Raw genomic sequence first — 22,277 nt, 5'->3', positions numbered from 1 at the left:
CGCCCTATGTCTCTACACTGCGTGTGTGTGTAAAGTGCCGTCAAGTCGCAGCCGACTTATGGCGAACCCTTTTTGGGGTTTTCATGGCAAGAGACTAACAGAGGTGATTTGCCAGTGCCTTCCTCTGCACAGCAACCCTGCACTTCCTTGGTGGTCTCCCATCCAAATACTAACCAGGGCCGACCCTGCTTAGCTTCTGAGGTCTGACGAGATCAGGCTGAAGAGCCGCTCTGCTCTTCGCTCTCTATGATGCCCCTCTCTATGTCTCCACACTGGGTCCCCGCTCAAAAGAAGAGCCACTCTGCTCTTCACTCTTTATGATACCCCGCCCTATGTCTCTGCGCTGAGTTCCCGCTCAAATAGGAACTGGTGACCGTTTGACGAGCAACGAACCATCATATCAACATCCGGGGCATGTGGCTGTTGCTTGGGGAGACAGAACGAGGTAAGGCCTAGAGGCCTGTGGGCGTTGAAGGGGCAAAAGGCGGTGCGAATCTTAATTCCCTTTTCCTCTCCTCTGCCCAGTTTGGGCAATTCTGTCAAGACTGGCTTCTCTTGCGGTCGCCAGCAAGAAATTTTTATGGATCCCGCCGTCGCCCGAGTGGTTTCGGCGTGAGTGTACGATGTGGCTGCGCATGTCCCAACCCAGTGGGTCCATGCGCAGTAATGATTCCGATGGCTTTGGAAATTTATTTTTGAGGTGGTGGAGGAGCCTAACCGAGAGGCGGCGATGTAACTTTTGGGGGTGGGGGTGGAATCGAGGGTTGTGGGGATTCAGTGGGTTGAACTCGCAGCCTGTGAGCCGCTGTTTCTAAGAAATGCCCTTCAAAGCAAAACCAGCAACAATAAAGGGAGTAATAGTAGTTTCCAGTAACTGTATATACATACATAATGTTTACTACTAGTTTTAATTATTTCGTTTATTTATTTATTTTGTATGCCTCTCGCAATCCCCGGCCAAAGCCGGGCTCAGGGCGGCTAACAGCATACAGTCCATAAATACAATACAGTAATCATAAATAAAACTATACAAAATTCTGTAAAAGAGCAACAGATAAATAATGGATGGTGCTCATAAATAAAAGAGCCACTGCAGCTTTCAAGCAGCCAGGGCCCCCATATGATTGAAATTCATGGTAAAGTTCACTGAGGGGAAGGGGCAGGGTGGCCAACTTAGATGGAAAAACTGTAGCTGTCCTCAACTGTAGACCTGGTGCAACAGCTCCGTTTTACTGGCCCTGCAGAATTGTTTAAGATCCTGCAGGCCTCAATCCCACTGGGAAGGGAGTTCCACCAGGCCGGGGACAAGGGCAGCCAGACACTCTTTGGGCCAGGGACCACCAGGAGATTTGTATTTGCTGAATGCAAAGCTCTCTGAGGGGTGTACTAGGAGAGGCAGTCCCGCAGATACGGCAGTCCCAGACCATGTACGACTTTAAAGGTCAAAACCAGCACCTTGAAATTGATCCGGTATTTCAGCTGGAGCCAGTGTAGATGCCGAAGCAGTGGCTGTGTATGTGCCCACAGTGAAGTCCCAGTAAGGAGCCTCGCTGCCGCATTCTGTACCAGCTGGAGTTTCTGAATCAGTCTCAAGGACAGCCCTACGTAGAACGAGTTTGAAGAGTTTTAATCACAAATTAGTAATGTGTGTACCTACAAACGTGCAAAACTGGGTACTGTACTACATTATTTTTAAAACGGCTGTGCTTTGTCACTTATAATTTTATAAATAGCAGGGTAGCAGTTTGTTGGAGAAGCAACCCTCCCCCCAGCTATGATTGATAGCGAGAGCCAGCGTGCTGTACTAGTTAGAGTGTCAGACTGAGAAATCCAGGTTTGAATTCCCACTCTACCATGGAAGCTTTCCCTTTTAAAAGATGCCTGCCATTCAAACATACAACTTAATCACGATGGGTAACCGTGCTAGTCTGTAGCAGTAGAAAAGAGCAAGACTCCAGTAGCACCTTAAAATAGCAATTTCTGGCAACGTATGACCTTTCTGAAGAAGTGAGCTGTGGCTCACAAAAGCTTACACCTTGCAAGAAATTTTGTTAGTTTTTAAGATGCTACCTGACTCTTGCTCTTTTCTACTGATTCAGTTTAATGATATTGATAATTAACATGTTGATTAATAATCCACAAAGTGTACATAAGAATGGCCATGCTAGATCAGACCAAGGTCCAACAGCCTGTTCACACAGTGGCCAACCAGGTGCCTCTAGGAAGCCCACAAACAAGATGACTGCAGCAGCATTATCCTGCCTGTGTTCCAAAGCGCATAATATAATAGGCACTCTCCTCTGATCCTGGAGAGAATAGGTATGCATGATGACTAGTATTCATTTTGACTAGTAGCCTTGAATAGCCCTCTCCTCCATGAACATGTCCACTCCCCTCTTAAAGCCTTCCAAGTTGACAGCCATCACCACATTCTCGAGCAGGGAGTTCCACAATTTATGTTGTGTGACGAAATACTTCCTTTTATCTGTTTTCCCAGTAACTTTCCAATACCCACTAGAAAGATAGGAGTAGGAGCCATAAGGATCATGAAACACATCTTATGGCTGCAGTCAGTGGTCCATACATTGTGGCTGGTTGCGGTAGTCACTGTAGGGCAGGGGTGTCCAAACTTTTTTCAAAGAGAGCCAGATTTGATGAAGTGAACATGCGTGAGGGCCGACCATTTTGCCTGACATTCTTAATTAAATTAATTAAATGCAAATTAACTATTTTATGCAAAGTTTATTGCAAACAGCATACTTATTATGCCCATAACCACAGACTGTACCACAAAAACCATGGCTACATTCCTTCCTTTCCCCAAAGCCCCTTTCAGCTCACCGGATGCCCCCCAGCTTCTAAATCTCCAACCTTCCTTCTGTAGGGAGGGAGCAGGAACTCTTCCTCCCCCCCCCCCCCGCTCATGTGCCTCTCTGGGACTGTCAACTCTCTCCCTTCAACCATGCCGGGGGTATTCTGTCCTCCCCTTATCTGAGCCAGGAAATAAACTGGTTTTCATTCTCATGGAGTCCAAGATTCAAACACTTTGACATCTCCCATGCAGGGAGGAATGTGGAGTTTTTCTCCCCATGAAAGCCAGTGTGGTGTAGTGGTTAAGAGCGGTGGTTTGGAGAGGTGGAGTCTAATCTGGAGAACAGAGTCTGATTCCCCCACTCCTCCACATGAGCAGTGGAGGCTAATCTGGTGAGCTGGATTTGTTTCTTCCGCTCCTACACACGAAGCCAGCTGGGTGACCTTGGGCTAGTCACAGCTCTCTTAGCCTTACCTACCTCACAGGGTATCTGTTGTGGGGAGGGGAAGGGGAGGGTGATTGTAAGCCACCCTTAAGTGGTAGAGAAAGTGGGCATATAAAAACCAACTCTTCCCTTCTTTCCTTCTGACCTCTTTGCTCTCTGCTCGGGGCTTTGACCTCTGGAATGAACACGGTGTCCTCTGCAGACTCGGCCCTGTCTGAACGCGCCTCATTTCCAAACACGATACATGCCAGGAGTCATTTATTTCCCCCACCCCATCCCTTCTTTCGAAGCAGCCACTTGCCTTGGAGAGAACCTGCTGGGGGGTCTGACTCCAAACACTTCCCGCCCCCAAATCCAGCCCCCTCTCCCCCCTGCCTTTCCTTGTCTCACAATCCCCCCACTCAAGACCCATCCAGTCTCTCCCCTCCTCCCTCCCACCCACCCTGCAAATCTGGATCCCTCGCGAGGCCTCCGCAATGCAGGGAAGGGGCTGCATCTCCCCCCCACCCCAGCCTTCTGCAGAGAGGAAGCAGGAGAGCCAGACGGAGCAGCCCCCCCCCCACTCCCAGGCTTTTCGGTGTGTGTGTGGGGGGGTGTCTTTCCTCTCCCGGATTGCGCCAGCCTCTGACCTCCCTTGCATTTCCCTTCCCCCCCGCCACCTTTCCCACCCTCGAGTCCCCCCCAGCCCATCCTCAGGATCCCCCTTGACCCACTCGGGAGGAGCTGCTGCTGCTTTTCCATGCTTCAGAACAACAAAGGCCGTGTCCCCACGCACGGGCTCTGGGTAGGAAGGAAGTGGCCTCTCTAGGGTTTCAGACTCGCTGGCCTTCATTCCGGGGGGGTGGGGCTGAGACAGCCAATCGAGGCGACCCTCCGCCCAAGCGTTGCCCCTTCGGTCAGGGATGCAAAGCACAGGAGCAGCCCCCACGCGCCCCCTTTTCTCTCTCTGCAAAACAGGCTGGGGGGCCATATTAAACCGGCCCAGGGGCCGAAATTGGCCCCCGGGCCGGACTTTGGACATGACTGCTGTAGGGCTTTCAAGTAACACTGGGTTTTTAGTAATTTATTAGGAAGTGGCACATGTAAATTCTCGCAGTAAGTAATAAAGTGCCTCAGTGTCATTGTTTTAGTACATAGGCGTACATGTGTGGCACTTGGTTCACTGACAACTGTTCATCTCTATCATTTCCCTTTTTTAAAAGCATCTCTAAGAAGCCCTTGAGTGCCATAAAAAGATCTTGGCTTGCTGTTTCACCAGAGACCATTTTTGCCCGAGGCAAGGGCTAATGGATTTGGATAGTCAAAGAAGCCCTAAACGGTCTGGGACCATTGTAATTGCTGAACCATCTCTCACAATATACCCCCCAGAGAGCATTATGTTCAGCTGAAACAAATCTGCTGGTAATCCATGGCCCTAAAACAATCCGGCTGTCCTCAACCCTAACCATAACTTGTTACATCCACATCAAGCTAAAGTTTGCTGTCGTCCCTCTAAAGCAGAATCCCAAACCACTGTAGGTCAGGCCCATGGTTGAAGAATGGTTTGCCGTGAAAGTGGAATGCAAGGAGACAAACAAGCCTCAGGATCCCCTAAATTTAGTTACACAGGACAAGCTAACTTATCTGAATCATGACACGAACAAGCTGCCTTTTTAGAGAACTTGCCTGAGGCATCATGATGGGTATGTGTGAAGCAGCACCCCAAATAAGCTCAATAAAGTTGATGCTCTTTTAACAAAGGTTAGTGCTAGATGTAGCAGAATTTGGGATTGAAGGAGAACTCTTCCATATTTTTCTGTCTTATCCCAGCCTTTTGACTTCATAGATGCTGTTAAAATGTACTTTTTGGCGGTATGAATTTTAGCCTTTAAAAAGCTAGAGTTAAACATATTTTCCAGTGCTGTTGAATAAATGGGGTGCCTTTTATTGTACTGAAATTATATTCACATAATGGAATGTATTACAACAGTTTTTATTGCAGTGTTTGAATTTGGAAAAATGCATAGAATCAACAGTATTCGGAATATCCCTACAATTAGCTTACCCAGCACAGAAAGAAATTCACTACTCTGGCCCTTGTGATTTTCCCAAGGACTATCTCCAAGCAATTGAGATATAACTGAGCTCTCACTTTTTCTCACCTTCATGACAGACAACAAGTTTTTGGGGAAGAGGGTTTTCTGTAGAAAAGCAGAGATGGGATACTCAAATGATGATTACTTACTAAGGCTTATTTTAAAATAGATAGGTTGGACTCCATGGATTTGTTCTGCTTATGGCAGCACCGTCCCTTGGGGAAAAAGCCTCAGAGAGGTACCATCGGTAGCAGAATGGATCTGAAATCGAATCCCATATGGGTTTAAAGCATCCTTTCAGAACAGCATTGACTTACATTTTTGTTGCTGGTTAACAATCAAAAACTTAATTTAATATCGAAGAGCAATATATGTAAAGTAACAGTACATCCCATCAGTAGGTTGAAAATTCTTAGGGTTATCCTTATCTCCAGCTTTATAAATTGGAACAATTATGCTGGAACAACATCCCATCACTGCCCTTCTTCCAGATCCAGCATCTTACTATTTGGGACTGCTCGCTTTGAACACAGAGAGTGCTTGAGTGTGGTATCCTTACCCTTTTCAGCCTTTTATATTTAAATATGTGGAGAGAGAGCACTCTTTGGCGTTTGTGGCTGGAAGCCACCAATCTATTTTTTGAGGATGCTGAATGGGATTTTTGAGGGGTTGACCTCCTTTGTCTTAAGTAGCAAGAATCTTATTAATCTTACATCTTCCTCATTATCTAAAGTTGTTTGCAGTTCAACAGGGGGAGCTGTTGTCTGCCCAGCACAAATAAAAATTCCTTTGCATATCTAGTTGAACTGGTTTCTGGCCAATGAAAGTGAATCGGTAAAACCCTAGATTTAGAGAACTCAATAGTAACCATCTCCATTGATTTTAACAGTGCAGGACTTTAGTGTTCTTTGGTAAAGGTTAATCTATATGATCTTATATAAATGATATTATATAAACATTATTACTGTTTATAATTCTCCACTCAGCCATTCCCTCACTTGTAACTACATTTTCCAGGTAACTCAGAAAACTGTTTACAGTTCTTAAGTATCTTTTGTGGGACCTTAACATTTTAAATAAGGTCTAGTATATGATCCTCCCCCAAAACAGTTTTCTCAGTTTACTGAATACAGTGAACTGTATCCCTCCCCCAAAAAAGAGAGAGAGAAAGAAAGAGAGCAATGTGATGGAGCTTTTACAAGTAACTGACATAAAGAGAGTTGGTTTATGGACGCAACATAAATAATGATTGTGCTGTTACTGATGTTAAATCATGCTTCATTGTGAACAGGACATATACAGAGAAATTTCTGATAAGAATATGAAAGTGCTTGACATTTGGAAAAAACCCTTTTTATATATTAAAATACAAAAATATGCTTTGTTGAAGGCTTAAAGAAAATAACTTAAACTAAGAAGCGAGGAAATTCAGTTGGGACGGAAACTCCTTATGCTAGTCTATTGCAAGAATGAGGCCCTAGTCTACCTCCAGAGAAGTTAACACAGACTCCATCAGTTTTGTTCGAAATTGTGCAAGCAAAGGAAGGTGAATGGAATTTTCAGAAGTTCATGATTACTGAGGTTAAGTCTTGTGACCCACACCTCCATTCTAATATAGTGGTCTGGATCTAAAGAGCTACTTTAGGCTCACCTTGCGGGAGTTTTAACTTTTAAGCTCAGAGCTTCCCATAACATACCATAAACTGCTTTGCCAACTCCCCACAGTTTCAAAAGTATTTTGCCCTGCAACATGGGAGTAGATGAGGATCTCTTCAAAATAAAACAAAATTCTGGGGCACATTTGGATACGCAGAACTAACACATGAAGCTGCCTTATACTGAATCAGACCATTGGTCCATCAAGGTCAGTACTGTCTATTTTGACTGGCAGCGGCTCTCCAGGTTCTCAGGTCTTTCACACTACCTATTACCCAATCCTTTTAGCTGGAGATAGTGGTGATTGAACCTGGGACCTTCTGCAAGCCAAGCAGGTGCTCTACCACAAAGCTATGCTCCCCCCAAATTAAACAGGTCATTTAAAGGGTAGTGCTGGTGAAATAGGTATTACTATCAAGTAAGTTTTATTTTAGATGAGCCATTCAAGCATCAATCATTAACAAGTTGACTATATTGTGTTCTCATAGACATCATTGGCCTGAAGCATTCCTCGTGCTGTTGAACTCTTATCCACTGTTAAGAGATCAGGTGCTGGCTGCAAGCTCATACATTTCCTCCTCTCTACTCTGGCACACATTCCTTATTTCCTTAGCTGCTCATTTTTAACCAAACCATTATACCTGAATGAACACTACCCAGGGTTCCCACACTTAGAGAGCAATCCCATATAGAGTAACTCTAGTCTAAACCCTTTGAAATCAATGGATATAGACAGGAGTAACTGCAGAGGATCACACTGTTAATAACCGTAGTTAGCATTGATACATACATAAACCGTAGTTAAAGCCAACAAAGAAAGGGTGGTAGGAATTCATGCCAAGGAGAGACCATGAGTGCCCACATTACTTAACTGTAGTTAGCATTGATACATAAATAAACCGTAGTTAAAGCCAACGAAGAAAGGGTGGTAGAAATTCATGCCAAGGAGAGACCATGAGTGCCCACATCTTGCTTCCAATTTCTCAAGTATGGATAAGAGATCAGCAGTGTGACCTGTGTACTGGAATTACTCTGGCACATGGAGTAATTAGGCACTCACCCCAGCGCTACTGAATGAATACAGAGTTTTGAGGATTCGTTTTAATTTCCAGAGCTCAAGTCACTGAAATTGCTCCAAGGTAGATTTAAAAACTGGTTGTCTTTTGTCAGCACATTTAAATATTTCCAAGGATCTTATGCCTAATGATTAAGGATGGGAGTTTCTGAACATTCCTTCTATTATAGATTCAAGTCATATCCCCACTTACCTCCAACTTTTAAAAAAGTCTTGTGATTTAAATAAATAAGGCACCCGTAAGTATAAGTTACTCAGTTTCCAAAGATCTTGACACTACGAGCATCTTAAAATGAAAACACCATTTCTTTCACATGTAACTATTTGCTCATTTTTAATCAAATGGCAAATAGTTTATATATAAATGATAGAACCATTGAGTCCATAGTTGAACTCAGTGATAAATATCCTATAAGATAATGTGCACTTACTAAAATATTTGTAAAGTAACTGTATGAAGGACCTTGGTCCTTGCATAGGTATAACTGCCACAGTGCTCTAACCTGCAAGCCGCTATAGACTGGCCCTATTGGGACAACTCTTGAGTAAGTGTAAATTGAGAATTGTAGTGCAAGGCAACTCATTCCCAATCTTATGCATGTTTACTCAGAAGCAAGTCTTGTTTTACTCAAGGAAACTTACTCCTGAGTTAGTATTCACAGAGCTGCATAGTGTTATAATCCACAAGGCAGTATAAACTGGCCCCACTGGTTTTGCTCTTGAATAAGTGTGCTTTGAGGATTGTGGTCTGTTGACACAGTCTGTCTGAGTGCAGGATTTCGTCCCAGGCTACATTAAAAAAATAATAAAGATCTAAATAACTTAAAATCAAGAAGGTTTTCCCTCACACTTAAAGGCCTAAATCATTTCTTCATAATTGAGAAAGGGAGAAAAAAAGCATTTTTAAAATATATCAAAATTCAAAACTCCCCCCCAGTAAACTGAAAACATAGTTTTAAACATAATTTTCTACTGACCAGTAACAACAGTACCCTGAATGAAACATGGAAATGGATATCCTAAGGTCCAGGTGGAACATCGCCAAGTCCTATGCCTGAAGTCAATGAAAATGTTACTCTGATGATGAAGAGAGTATTTGAAACCACAAAGTGATTTTTATATGCAGTTAAGACCTTGGGTTTGTTCCTGTTCCAAAAGTTTCTTTACTAGTTTCTCTAAAGTAAAAAGGTGTTCATCTACATCTTCTGGCACAAGATCCCTGAGGGAATTGCAAAGTTCAAACAGGTATTCAGTGTTCCTTCCACTGGGGCCAACTGCATTAAAAATCTGTTTGGCAATCTCTTCTAGAGGGGCTGGTCCGAGGTAGTTAGGGTTTTCACAGGTTCCGATATATAGCAGCACATCAAACGGTTCCACGGAGGGATCTTTTGGATAGAAACTGACGGTTGTAGTCCTGTAGCCACCTTTCTCTCGGAAGTCAAGATACGCTTTTACTTCACCTTCTTGTCCGAATGGCAGTTTGTATGCCACACCCCATACACAGCCCTGTCGAAGAATGCAACCAGAAAAGTTAAATGCGCCCATGTTTTTAAAATGGGAAAAATGCTAGTGGACACCTTCAAAGGTGTGTAGGGAAGCTTATTCTAAATATGGCATTTTTCTCTTTTCTGCAATGATACATGCAAGCAATTCTCCTTAATGGATAAGAAATAAGCGTATTGGGATACTATGATGCTTCTGCAAATGTATGCTCCCAAATCTGCATTTCATGGATAATGCTGTGTGTGTGTGGAGGGGGATTTGCAGGTGGAAAATGGTAAAGATGCAGGGGTGAACCCTGAATCTCCCCCCTTCAATTCAGACTGTTTTCCTCCTGGTCAGGCTTATTGCTGATCTTGGAGCCCAACTGGAAGAAGAATAGGAGGCGGGGGAAGAGATATCGGGGAAGGAAGGATTGTGGGGAGAACAGTGGTAGGAAAAGGAAGGGCTACAGCTTTCCCCTTCAGAATCCCATGCCTTGTTTCCACAGCTCATTGTCTATTGTGGAGCCTGTGCTGTGGAGTGAAGTTGGATGGCACTAGGGGCTTTTGGCTCATTGAAAGTCACTGGTCTCGCATGGGCACAAGTGCCTAGCGCTGGACAAGCATGTCTCACAGCAGAGAACAGTGCTATACCTGCGGAAGCAAAGCATAGGATCAAGCCAAAGCTTCTCTGTGAACACTGTCCTCCCCCAGTAATGTAACCAGGAATACAGGGATTTGCTTGTCTTATGAAAACTAGTGTGATATAGTGGATAGAATTTTGGATTAGGACTGGAGAAACCTGGTTTCAAATCCCTACCTATCCAGGTAGCAGATGGGGTGACAGTGGGCTAGTAACTCTCAGCCCAACCTACCTTGCAGGGTTGTTGTGAGGATAAAACGAGATTTTACTCTGCACTTAGTTTGGAGGCAGAATGGGATACAAACAGAATTGAATAGATAGCTGTCTGCCTCATAGTATGTGGCTCTGGCTTAAAACATGCTTGCATGTAAAAGTTAGCTTATAATGCTATGTTTATCTTATGCAGTGCTATCAAATATTTATTAAACAAGTTGTAAGAAAATCCACATTTCCTATTTGATCAGCTCTTACCCTGCTTAAGCTTAGCATGTCCGTATTTAATTTTGCGCACATATTGTGGTTACAAGGGGAATTTTACTACTGAACACACTGGCTTCTAGAGCTGGTTCACCCATGCAGGACAATGAGGTAGCAGAGACCCAAGATGATAGAATATACTGCACACCTCAGGTGGTAGATTCCGGCTTTGAATGTTTTGCTGCATTAAAAATCTCCATGCACGCAGCAAATAGAAAGATTCTACCCCTTTGTGCTTGCTGTGCTGGTTTTCCATTTGCAGGGAGGTTTTCACATATAGGGAAGCATTTCAAAACGTAATCCACCACCTGCATGGTGCAGACCAAGCTGAAGTGGCATGGTAATCTCAAAATAAAAAAAACATACCAATTAATAGTTGCTATTTTACCCCACTCTGAGCTTATACTATACAAATAGGTGAAAATTATTATGGAATACAGATTATTTTCCTTGATTTGGATTTTGGTTTTTACAACTACAGTAGGAAAAAAACAAGGCAAACCATTCTGTGCTTATAGAAGCATCTGTTGGTTAGCATAATGGGGTCTAACTGCACAGTAATGTGAAAAACACTTACCAGAAAGGTACAGAAAAGTCACAATGACAGACACCGCGCTGCATTTTGCTTGCTTGTTTTGTCAACTACAAAGGTGGCTGAAGTCTATGGCTGCTATTAAATTCATCTCTGCTTGCTGTTAGCATTTCTGGGGGGGGGGGGGAATCCAACTATTGTTTCAAGTAGTTTGCCTTGACCAAATAAATCCTGAAAACACCAGGACCTTTATGTGCCACGTTGCACTTAAGGATTACAAATGAAGCCAGTGGTATCAGCGAAACTGGAAGAGGGCCAGAGAAGAGCAAGATGAGTGTTATGCAACACCTTCCATATTAACTGAGGTTCTAAATTAGCTAAGAAGAGGATAATGACTGAATTGCGGGATAAAAAATAGTGATACTATTTAGCATGCATAACATTTTTAAATGTTCGGAGTGCACATATAACGAGAGGCTCAGTCACCCACTGTATGTATCCTCATACTGCAGAGGCGAGGGGAGGAGGCGGAAACTAAGAAATAAGGATTGGCTAAAGACCAGCCTATGAGCTCAGGTTTGATTGGAGAACGTAACTGTCAGCTTCCAGGTTTGCACTCCTGAAGCTAGAGCACAGGATTGAGCAGCTGACGGCACTTAGGTATGCACTTGCCATGTTCGGCAATAAAGTGGTGTATGTGGACATCTTATTTACATGGAAAACATGAGAGAGAGTTGGTATAGGCTAGCAGCTAAACGCCAGAGTTGATGTGATGGGGGCAGCCAGGTTGTATGGAAGTAACATGCGTCTGCCTTTAAGACTTAAAGTTGCTTTCTAGAGAGTGATTGAGTGTTCGACCTTGATTGGTGGGGTAGGTTTTCTTTGATTAGCCTTGCCCTGGCGTTCCCCCCCTCCTCTGACGGCCTCACTAGTGAGTAGGATGGTTTTATTTGCTTGTTACAAATTGAGAGTGTTTTCTTTGTTTTTAAAAATAAATTTCATTTTTCAAAACTAATGAGAGGAGCAGGACATGTTGTGACTGCAACTTTCCCGGGGAAGAACCAAAGGAGCTTGGGGAGACCAACTTTCCCCATCTGCTTGTAGCAGTTTTCCCACACTGATGCTGAGGACCCTTGTGGGCAAGATGCTATGCAGCATGGGGAGGGCATACAGTCAGAAAGAGGAGGATTATCAAATATGCTCCAAGGCAATGTATATATGAAAGACAACTACTGTACCTCTGGATCTTCAATGAGTGTCACAACTCTCCCAGGCTGAAATTAAAAAAAAGATATCACTATTTTAGGGGGAGGAAATGGCTTTTTGTCAAGTCAGTGGCAAAGACAAACAACTCATATAAACAGGCTCAATCCATGGGGAATACGGGACCTTTGCCTATTACAGTATAGTTTGCTGTGTGAGGAAATGTAACATTTGATCAAGATTCAGAGGGATAGGAGCAGAGATATAAAATTCACTTTTAGCCCTGGGAGAAGTCACACAATTGGCCTAAAGGACAACAGAATTGTGACAAGCTTGGTAACTGTATGACTTCACCAAATGGTTATTACCTCATTCTAAAATGTAGTTATGTAACAGTGGCCAGAAAATTGCAGTTTGCTTGTATAGCTACCAAATAAAGCTACCAAAATGCTAATTGTAGTGTAGCTATGGTGTGAGAGTTGTGGAACTGCACATTCCCATCTCTCTTATGCCCCTGCTGGACATTCTAAGCAGGGCTGACAGTAGTTTTGCAAACTGTGGTTTAGGAGTGCCCTTGTCCTAAAGGTAAAGGTCCCCTGTGCAAGCACCGGGTCATTCCTGACCCATGGGGTGACGTCACATCCCGACATTTCCAAGGCAGACTTTGTTTGCGGGGTGGTTTGCCAGTGCCTTCCCCAGTCATCTTCCCTTTACCCCCAGCAAGCTGGGTCCTCATTTTACCGACCTCGGAAGGATGGAAGGCTGAGTCAACCTTGAGCCGGCTACCGGAAACCGACTTCCATCGGGATCGAACTCAGGTCGTGAGCAGAGCTTTTGACTGCAGTACTGCAGCTTAATACTCTGCGCCACGGGGCTCCTACGCCCTTGTCCTAGACTAATGTTAATAGTCAAAGCCTAACTATGAATCATGGTTAAGGGGAACGAGTATAAGGGGAGATGGGCAGAATTTAGTCACCTGGTTTCCCCAGCGACAGATCACATGTTTTTTACTTTTGGTCTCCCCTAAAAATCAGTGGGTTTGTAGATTAGGCAGGTAATGATCTTCTGAGTTCGCAAAAATGTTTCACGTATTTCCAGCTCATGTCAGGTTTTTAAGTAATTTTTTAGTAGTGTATAGAGATGTGAAGGCAGGGTTTTTTCGAACTGAAATTTCAATTTTTCCAGTAGAAAACTTGGAAAACCATAGGGAGCACTGAAAAAACCTCCTGCAAAATATTTTCTCTTTTGAAATGAGTGAAATGTTTCTTAAGACAGGTTATCCTCACTCAAAATGTATAGCATTAAAAAGTCCCCCCCCCCAATTGTTCCAACAGGAAAACTGGGCAATTTGGCAGAGCACTTAAAAAAACGCGTATGAAATTTTGGAATGAGTGAAATGCCTCCCTCTCAGATGGCAAAAATAAAGGTACATGTGCTATGGTAACTGAGTGCAGCAGAATGCTACTGGCTCTCAAGTATTGGGTATATTTGCAGTTTTTTTTACAGAAAATCAAGGCATTTGTACCATTAAGTTCCATAAATTTGCCAAATAGTTCAATTTTATACACTAAATTATAAATGATGCATGTTAAGTTCGTAAATCAGTAATGGAAGTTTAGTTTTGATAGAAATGTTAAGTATTTTCCCCTACATTTTTTCCAAAACACAAACAGAAATTTTTTCTTTTTCTTGTGGCTTCACAATTTTTAGAAATTTAACAGGTGTAGCTATATAGAATATTCTACATTTCTCTCCTGCTCAACAATTTGTGATTTTTAAATTACTCTATAGTTGATAGAATTTCTATTTTCATCAGGAATAATATTAGGGCCACTTCTCTGTTCCTTTGGAAAAGTACAAACAAACCATATCTCATTGAACATGTTTCTGGATTGTTCACGCTTCTGTTCTTAAGTCAAGTTTTGATTGGAGTCCCTTGCATATGGTCTGATGGCCATCTAAAGTATCCTTTTAGACCAACATTTCCTTGTTACATTTCTTTTACTGGTAATAATCAAGAACCTGATTTAACACTGAAGAGCAATGTATGTAAAATAATGGTAGTCTGTGACCACTCTTCCTTCAGGTTCGGCATCTAATATTAGGGACTTCTCTCTTCAAACATAATGTAGAAATGCACCCGTGTGGCATCATTACCCCTTGTGCCCTTTTATTGTATGTACCATTTATATATATTTACATAGGGGGAACCCACAAGGACTTGGGGGGAATGTGTTATTTTCCCCTGTATCTACCTTCCCACAGTATTTCCTCCTCCTGGCAGCCCCCATATCTTTCCCCCTTTCTCTGCTTCCTTCTCTCCCACCAGCCTTCCCTGCCCCCCTAACTTTCAGCTTTATTATTTAATTCATTTATACACTGCCTTTCACCCTAGTGGGGACCCAAAGCAGCTGATGTCATTCTCCTTGTCTGATTTGTTCATGGTCCTAATCTCAGGATTTAAGTATCCATAGGTGGGGCCATGTTGAGAATTAGCTATATTGATGATGACGATATAGCATCATTTTCTACTTTTGCAATTCCATTTTCTGTATCACTTTACATATCATGTCTTATATGTTCATCTAGTTCATCATTCTTTAATAAAGAGAGACCATACTGTGTAAAACAATTTGAGGTTTTGTGGAGTTTGTGAATAGATGTATTTCCTCTGTGCATTTAAGCATTTTCAGATTATCCTACTGTCTAATGTGATGCTTTTCCATGTTTACAAAGTGGGGTGAATGCAATCAGTATTTCTGAATAAATGGAATACCAATTTTATTTTTAATATGAAAATATACTGGTTTTTCATTAAAATGTGGTGTTTTAAGCACCTCCTCCACTCCTCCATTTTATCCTCTTAACAACCCTGAGAGGTAAATTAGGCTGAGTGTGTGTAACTGGCCCAAGGTCACCCAGCAAGCTTCCATGGCACGAGTGGGGATTTGAACCTGGATCTTCCAGATCCTAGTCCGACACTATTTAACCACCACACCAGCTCTCCTAGTACTTGTGGGGAAAAGTGGAAACTGTGTTGAGTTCAGAATCTAGCTTGCCAGGAGCATCACTTTCTTTTCTCTTTAAAAAGAACAAGTTTCTAGTTCTTATGGTTGTGAAGATATTAACTGAAGTGGGCAAAATTAGGTTTGCTGAGCTTCAGAGGGGGCTCAGTCAAGCATGAGACAGGTTGATACAGTGCTGGGTAGAATTTTGTTCAGAAAGTCTGTTAAAATGTCTTTTTTTTATGCCAGCCGTATACTAGCTGTTACAACATTCTGCAACTGCTTTGTAGGCTTCTGTGGCTGTTGCGTACCATGCATTATTAAAGACTGCATAAGAGTTTCAGACACATTTGTTGCTGAGTTCTTGCCTTTAAAGATCTGGGCACCTACTTGAACATGTGCCTCTCCATTTCCCGAGTTCATTTGAAGAGGCCTTGCTCTTTTTTCCTTCTTTTACTCTGGTTTGTCTCCTTTCCACCACAGACTCACTAGGCTGGCCTTAGGTAACACCAGGCACTTTTTCTCCCACTTCATTCTTCCAACAATAATATGGGACAACTGATCTACTTTCTGAAAAATACTCTATAAGTGCTTCCTGTTATTTAGTTATTGTATCTTTGGTCCTGTAAAAAAACTCTGGTAGTGAAACCTTCTCTGCATCATCCAAGTTCCAACTGAAATTTGGCTCAGTCCAATTAAAACAGCTGACACTTTGTTTAAAAATATATCAATTAAACATTTGGTGGTTTACTGTAGTTTTCTTCATGTTACATCGTCATGATTGGCCCATGATGTTATGTGAGTCCTGGAACAAATCTGTTTTAAAGACCACAGGCTGGAGAGGTACAGTTGATACATGTGCGGTAAACCCATTCGTACTCCGAATTAAGGCTGCAATAAACGGTAACAGGATTATTGCATGCTTTCATTCACAGAAGAATGCCAATTATTTCGAAGTTTTGCTTCATGTATGTTGGCAGTCAGCTTTTGATGACTGACTGATTTGCCGCACATGTGGCTGTAAATAACCCAGCCCTGCTCTCAGTGCCATTCTCCCAGATTGCTGGATGTTTCTGAACTCCATTGTTTCCTTCACTCAACAAACGCTATTTAGAATTATATAAGCTCTCTCTAGCCCTTGCATAGTGTGAGGCACAAACGGTTTCAAAGTACTGTAAGGTCTATTATTTTGATTCAGGTAGTTTTTTTAAAAATATGCATTTTTTTTAAAAAAAGAATGCAACCTATAAGTTTGTGAGAAAAGGTGCGTAAATCAGGCATCTAAGCCTCTCATTGAAGTGGGGTATTTTTTTTCTTAAGGAGAAAGTTTTAACGCTTAGGCTGGAATAAATGTTAGCATTTAAGGTGCTACTGTTTAATTTTGGTTTTTAACAGTGCATTCCTAAAGAGAGTTACTCCAGTCAAAGCTCATTCATTCCAATGGGCTTAGACTGGAGTAACTCTCCTTAGGAATGCACTGTAAGAGGGGTGCCTTAGCTTTTTGTTTTTCTTTACCCAAAAGGTGACCAGGAAAAAGGAAAGAGAGATTGAAGCAACAGTAGAGGCAGGTTATCTCTCTCCCTGCCAGAATTGAGGATTATCCAATAACAGTGATTAGGAATAGGTTCGGCACACGAACTGTAATGTACATGTACAGAATTCACTACCAGCAGGATCACGTTCACACTAAGCGGGAAAATGCAATTGGTATATAATACACTTTGGTAACTGTGTTCATGATTCTTTGGTTAGCAGCTGACAGACAAACAATTTAGCACACCTGTTTGGACAAGTAGCACTTAGAGGTTATACACAATGAACGGAGTCTTTTAGGCTTAGTCACAGGAAGCATCGCAACTCAGTGCCACAGTGCTGTTGTCTTAATTTCACTTAGGGTGTCTCAAATCATGAGACACACTAACTGAAACTGAGACAGCAATATTGGCCCAGGCAGAAGGAAGGGAACGTGAGAGAACAGGATGTACTTTGTGGGCCCTGAAGAGAGAGAGAGGGAGAGCTTCTGAGGCAAGAACTATAGATTTATTCTGTTTCCCAACAAAATTCCTCAGTCCAGGCAAAGAATACCTGTTCAGGTCATTTGTGCTGATATATACTGCACAGGGGGTTTGGGGAGGCAGCCAGGGAGGAGGAGCTTGTACCTTAATATGGAACAAAGACTATGCACTAAGCATATCATGTTATACTCCTGTGCCTGAACTACTTCAGTATGCTAGTAGGGGATTTCATGACAGATTATTCCTCCGAGTCAAATTCAGCTCTGCACCCAGAAAGCTATGGTTTTGGAGAAAAGGCTAGGCTGGACAGTACCCTTACTGGCTAGTATTCCACAGATTCGGCTTTTTTACTTTGAAGAAACAAACATGTGACTTCCCCCACAAGATTCCTTTGATTGCATAAATCTGCCTTCAGAATCCACATATAAACACAAGCAATGCTATTTCTAACAATACCATTCAAGTATATTTAGCAGGAAAAATCCCCATTGGACCCTGCGGGACGTGAGTAAACATGGTTAGGGATTGGGCTGTGAATCTGCCAGGTGCCTCGCATCAGAAACTGACCAAAATTTACAACCAGACTTAAACTGCACAGGCTTATCCTTTTTTCTCGACATATAGTCAGGACAGGAAGCTTCTATAAAGATGCTGAACAGGCATATCTAACATTGGTCTTTGTAAAGGATAGCTTTCCACACTTGTGCTACTGAGTGTGGGGCATATTTCAGGCTTGAACACCATTATCTTCTTGTAGTTTAGGAGGAAAAAAGGTTTAAAGAAAGTTTGCTTAACTGTAAAGGCTATGAGGTTGTTGTTGTTTTTTTAACCTAGTTGAAGTTCTTCTCATTAGCAGCCTCCGTGCCTGGCTTTACTGCCCACAATAGGGTGGCTGGGCCTTCATAAGAGATGACCCAAGACTTTTGAGAGAAGGCACACAAGGAAAAACTAGCTGGGGAGCTTGAGACACTCTACAGCTGTTCCTGTAGGCTCGTTTTGCCTTAAGAAGCTGCATCGCAGGCAGGCTCAATTTCACCCGCTCCGCTTTAGACTTGAAAACATCGCTGGTATCTTTTAGCGGCTGTTCCCTTGATACCCGCATTCGTGATTATTGGAGGGAGGAGGAGGAGATAAAGCTTTTTTACTCTCTGGGTAAGAGAAACCGCAACACGTGAAGGCAGGGAAGCGCCAGGTTGCCACGTTTGGGGTGGGTGGGGATGGCTTGCCTGCGAGAAAAAAAACTAACTGCGTTACTAGAAAAGAGCAAGAGTCCAGGAGCACCTTACAGACTAACAACAATATTTTCTGGCAGGGTATGAGCTTTCGTGAGCCACAGCTCGCTGTGGCTCACGAAAGCTCCTATCCTGCCAGAAAATATTGTTGTTAGTCTGTAAGGTGCTCCTGGACTCTTGCTCTTTTCTACTACTGCAGCCAGACTAACACGGCGACCCACTGTGCGTGACTAGAACAATCGTGGGGACGCGTGTAGGGGATTCTGGGGTTTTCTCTACGTGCATGGAAACGCTTGCTTGCCCTGTGTCCCAGACCGCGGGGATACCTGTGCCTCCCGGGGCCGTGCGCGCCCAGCACTTGGGCAGCGTTGAGCGACTGTGCGAGGGGGAGATGTGCGTGCGGGGTGCGGCTCCCGCTGGCCAGGCAGCCCCCCACCTTTTACCTTTTGTCCTGCAACCCAACCCCACCCCTCAGCTGGTGGGAGCGGGTCCTTCGCCCCAAAGCCCAGCAAGCTGCCGATCCGCCCGGCGCGGTGGCCAGAGCCCGCCGCCGCTCACCTTGCCCGGCACTCCGCGGTGGTCGGTGCTGCCTTGCCAGAACCTCCTGCTGTAGCCGGTGATGTAGCCGACCATCTTGTCCTGGTAAGGGAAATCCACCTTCCAGATGAGGGAGCCGTAGCCAAACACCCACATAGTCCTCGCCCCGCCGCTCTCCGCGGCGCTCTGCCGGGAGCGGGGCGGCCGGGGCTCTGCGTGCTCCCGGGCTCGGCTCCGCAAGGCACCCTGGGGCTTGTAGTGCGCCGCCGGCCCTCTCGCACGTGGGCGCTCCTCCGGGGCCGGGTTTCCACATCCTACAACTCCCAGCGTCCCTTTCGGTGGCGGAGCCTCTGGCCCTTTGGAAGGCAGCCGTAAGATGCTGCGGAAGTTGTGGGTGTCAACGCGGTCAGCAGGGCTGGCGGTCGGATCTCTACGTTGATGGGCTGTTGAGAAGGCAGCAGGAGAGGCGCGGCATTGCCTTCGTCTGCGTTGCAGAAGTTGTGATGCAGGCGAGAGAGAGACTGTACCCACAGCAAACTGCAGGGATTTCCACGAATGGGCTTTAAAGGGGCTTTTCCTTCGCCTGCTGGGCCGTGCTATCCACGAATAAGTGAGTGCAGCGTTAGGATCGGTTCTTCTCTCCCGCCCCGGCTGGCCATAGAATCACAGAGTTGGAAGGGACCACCAGGGTCATCTAGTCCAACCCCCTGCGCGATGCAGGAAACCCACAACCACCTCCCGCCCCCACACACCCAGCGGACCCCCCCCCCCCCGCTCCGTGTCCAGAAGATGGCCAAGATGCTCTCCCTCTCAGCACCGGCCTAAGATCACAGAATCAGCGTTGCTGACAGGTGGCCATCTAGCCTCTTTCCTTGAGACAAAAATGGGACATTGGGATGGCAAAAAAACAAAACAAAAACAGGACGGGGGTTATGTAATATTCGTGTGACCTGATCGGAGCACGTTTTCGATGAGAATTTACCCAGCCGTGCCTGCATGCAGCATGAGAAATGTCAGAACTGAAGGAAGTGAATGTTGGACGTGCGATGAGGTGCAAAACGGGACAAAATTGACGTTTTAATTAAAAAGGCCAGGAAATATGATAAAAACAGGACTGCCCCGTTCAAAACGGTACGTATGGTCAGCCTACCCCAAAGGAAATGGTGTTTTAAAAAAACGGGTATCCAAAAGCTTACAGTATAGCGTTATAGACTTTGCTTACAGTTTTATAAAAGGAGTGTTGTTGTTTTTTAGCGATATGTGTATATATTATGAGAACTAGCGTGGTATAGTGGTTTAAGGTGTCAGACCAGGACCTGGGAAACCCAGGTTTAAATCCCCACTCACCATGGGTGACGGTGGGCCTGTTACACACTCTCAACCCTGACCCTGGCTAGTATTTGGATGGGAGATCTTCAAGGAATACCAGGGGCTTTTTATCCTCACAGCAACCCTGTGAGGTAGTTTAGGCTGAAAATATATGACAGGTCCAAAATCATCTAGTGAGCCTGCACAGCAAGATAGGCATTTGAACCTGGGTCTCGGAGACACTGCTCTGAAGCTCTAACCACTATGCCACACTGGCTTTCATAGAGTGGCTGCTGTTGAAGAGAGTCAGTGTGGTGTAGTGGTTAAGGGTGGTGGTTTGGAGCAGTGGCCTCTGATCTGGAGAACCGGGTTTGATTCCCCACTCCTCCACATGAACGGCGGAGGCTAATCTGGTGAACTGGATTAGTTTCCCCACTCTTCTACATGAAGCCAGCTGGGTGACCTTGGGCTGGTCACACACTCTCGGCCCCACCTCCCTCCCTCTCTCATAATACTAGAATCATCTGATGAAGCTGGAGAGTGAGAGATTCAAAACAGAAGGAAGTATTTCTTCACACAACGCACTGCCCCATGATGTGGTGATGACTGCCAACTTGGAAGGCTTTAAGAGGGGGGAGGAGTATTCATGGATACTAGTCATGATGCCTACCTATTCTCTCAAGGATCAGAGGAGCATGCATATTATGTTAAGTGCTGTGGAACACAGGCAGGATGGTGCTGCTGCAGTTGTTTGTGGGCGTCCTAGAGGCACCAGGTTGGCCACTGTGTGAACAGACTGCTGGACTTGATGAACCTTGATCTGTTCCATCATGGCCATTCTTATGTTATGTTCTTATGGTGTCTTCTGGATCTTTGCTTCTCTGACTTGCTGATTTTTTTAAAATTCAGGAATACACTCGTTATGCAATGTGACCTATTGGAGTCAACCTTGGTACCAGCTGGGCTTTAACTCTGCTTGTCTAATAAAGGGTCATGATTTCAGTTTGAGTTAACAATAATTTAAGTGTTATGTGCTAACAACATAGGGTAGGTGAGGCATGAGAGGAAAAAGTAGGCAGAGTTGTGTCTGACATGCCAGAACCCTCGGATTAAGGACCACCTAGGGTATAATATCTCCCTCTCCTTTGAATGCCTTCCTTGTGTCGGTTCCAGGTCCAGCTGAAATCTCTCTCTCTTTTGGCTGCTGCCTTTCATCACCCCTCACCCTCCATCCGGGGTATTAGCTAGTTTTCCAGACACCGAAGCAATCTGGAGACGTCTCAATTGTCACTGAGATGTAAAGCAGTATCTTTATTATACATCCTCGAGAAGACATACTTCAAATTAATCTCTGAGTCTCCTAGCAAATGAGCAGATTTATGTGAACACTGCTGACTTCCTGATCTGACACCGTGATTGTGTGTGTCCTTTTCCGTTTCTCTCCTTAGGTCTCTTGAAATGGATTTCACAGAAGCCTACTCTGACAGATGTTCAGCTGTTGGGCTTGCAGCTCGAGAAGGGAATGTCAAACATTTGAAGAAGCTAATCAAACAGGGATACAGTGTTGATGTTCCTGATAACAGGGGTTGGATGGCAATTCATGAAGCTGCCTTTCATAACAAAAGTGGCTGCCTGAAGCTCTTACTTCATGCTGGTAAGGAAAATTGTGGCTCATCTGAAAATGGTACTATAAGGCAGAGGAGGCCAGTTTCCTTGGGGGGAGGGGGGCTCTCAGTGCTCCAGTTCTTGGGTTTCTTTAAAAGGTGATCAGTGTATACAAA

The 22,277-nt window shown here is 44.2% G+C and overlaps 2 protein-coding genes across 2 annotated transcripts in view; one reads left to right on the top strand and one right to left on the bottom strand.

Annotated features, from left to right (window-relative positions):
* Nucleotides 1–396: 396 nt before the first annotated feature.
* ASB3 (ankyrin repeat and SOCS box containing 3) overlaps nucleotides 397–22,277 on the top strand; it is a 44,241-nt gene continuing 22,360 nt past the window's right edge. Inside the window, exons 1-2 of the mRNA XM_056853607.1 lie at nucleotides 397–445; nucleotides 21,945–22,150. Coding sequence (XP_056709585.1) covers nucleotides 21,955–22,150 — 196 coding nt within the window. The 5' untranslated portion in view covers nucleotides 397–445; nucleotides 21,945–21,954. The remainder of the gene's footprint in view (nucleotides 446–21,944; nucleotides 22,151–22,277) is intronic.
* CHAC2 (ChaC glutathione specific gamma-glutamylcyclotransferase 2) lies at nucleotides 9,024–19,389 on the bottom strand. The gene is made up of 3 exons (XM_056853608.1): nucleotides 19,210–19,389; nucleotides 12,435–12,470; nucleotides 9,024–9,569 (listed from the first exon to the last, which is right to left on the bottom strand). Exons 1-3 carry the CDS (start codon nucleotides 19,342–19,344, stop codon nucleotides 9,180–9,182), a joined length of 561 nt encoding a protein of 186 aa, XP_056709586.1. The 5' UTR covers nucleotides 19,345–19,389; the 3' UTR covers nucleotides 9,024–9,179.

The sequence above is a fragment of the Euleptes europaea genome, chromosome 7, assembly GCF_029931775.1.
Source record: "Euleptes europaea isolate rEulEur1 chromosome 7, rEulEur1.hap1, whole genome shotgun sequence".
In the NCBI taxonomy this organism is placed as follows: domain Eukaryota; kingdom Metazoa; phylum Chordata; class Lepidosauria; order Squamata; family Sphaerodactylidae; genus Euleptes; species Euleptes europaea.
The sequence above is the reverse complement of the archived record's forward strand: the minus strand, read 5'-3'. Positions and strand labels throughout refer to the sequence as shown.

What these genes read in the sequence shown, in the direction of transcription:
- CHAC2 (XM_056853608.1), bottom strand. Translation starts at nt 19,344, where the DNA reads ATGTGGGTGTTTGGCTACGGCTCCCTCATCTGGAAGGTGGATTTCCCT. An exon ending in ACCGCGGAGTGCCGGGCAAG is followed by an intron (nt 12,471 to 19,209) that starts GTGAGCGGCGGC and finishes TTTTAATTTCAG; the next exon opens with CCTGGGAGAGTTGTGACACT. An exon ending in CACTCATTGAAGATCCAGAG is followed by an intron (nt 9,570 to 12,434) that starts GTACAGTAGTTG and finishes ATTCTTCGACAG; the next exon opens with GGCTGTGTATGGGGTGTGGC.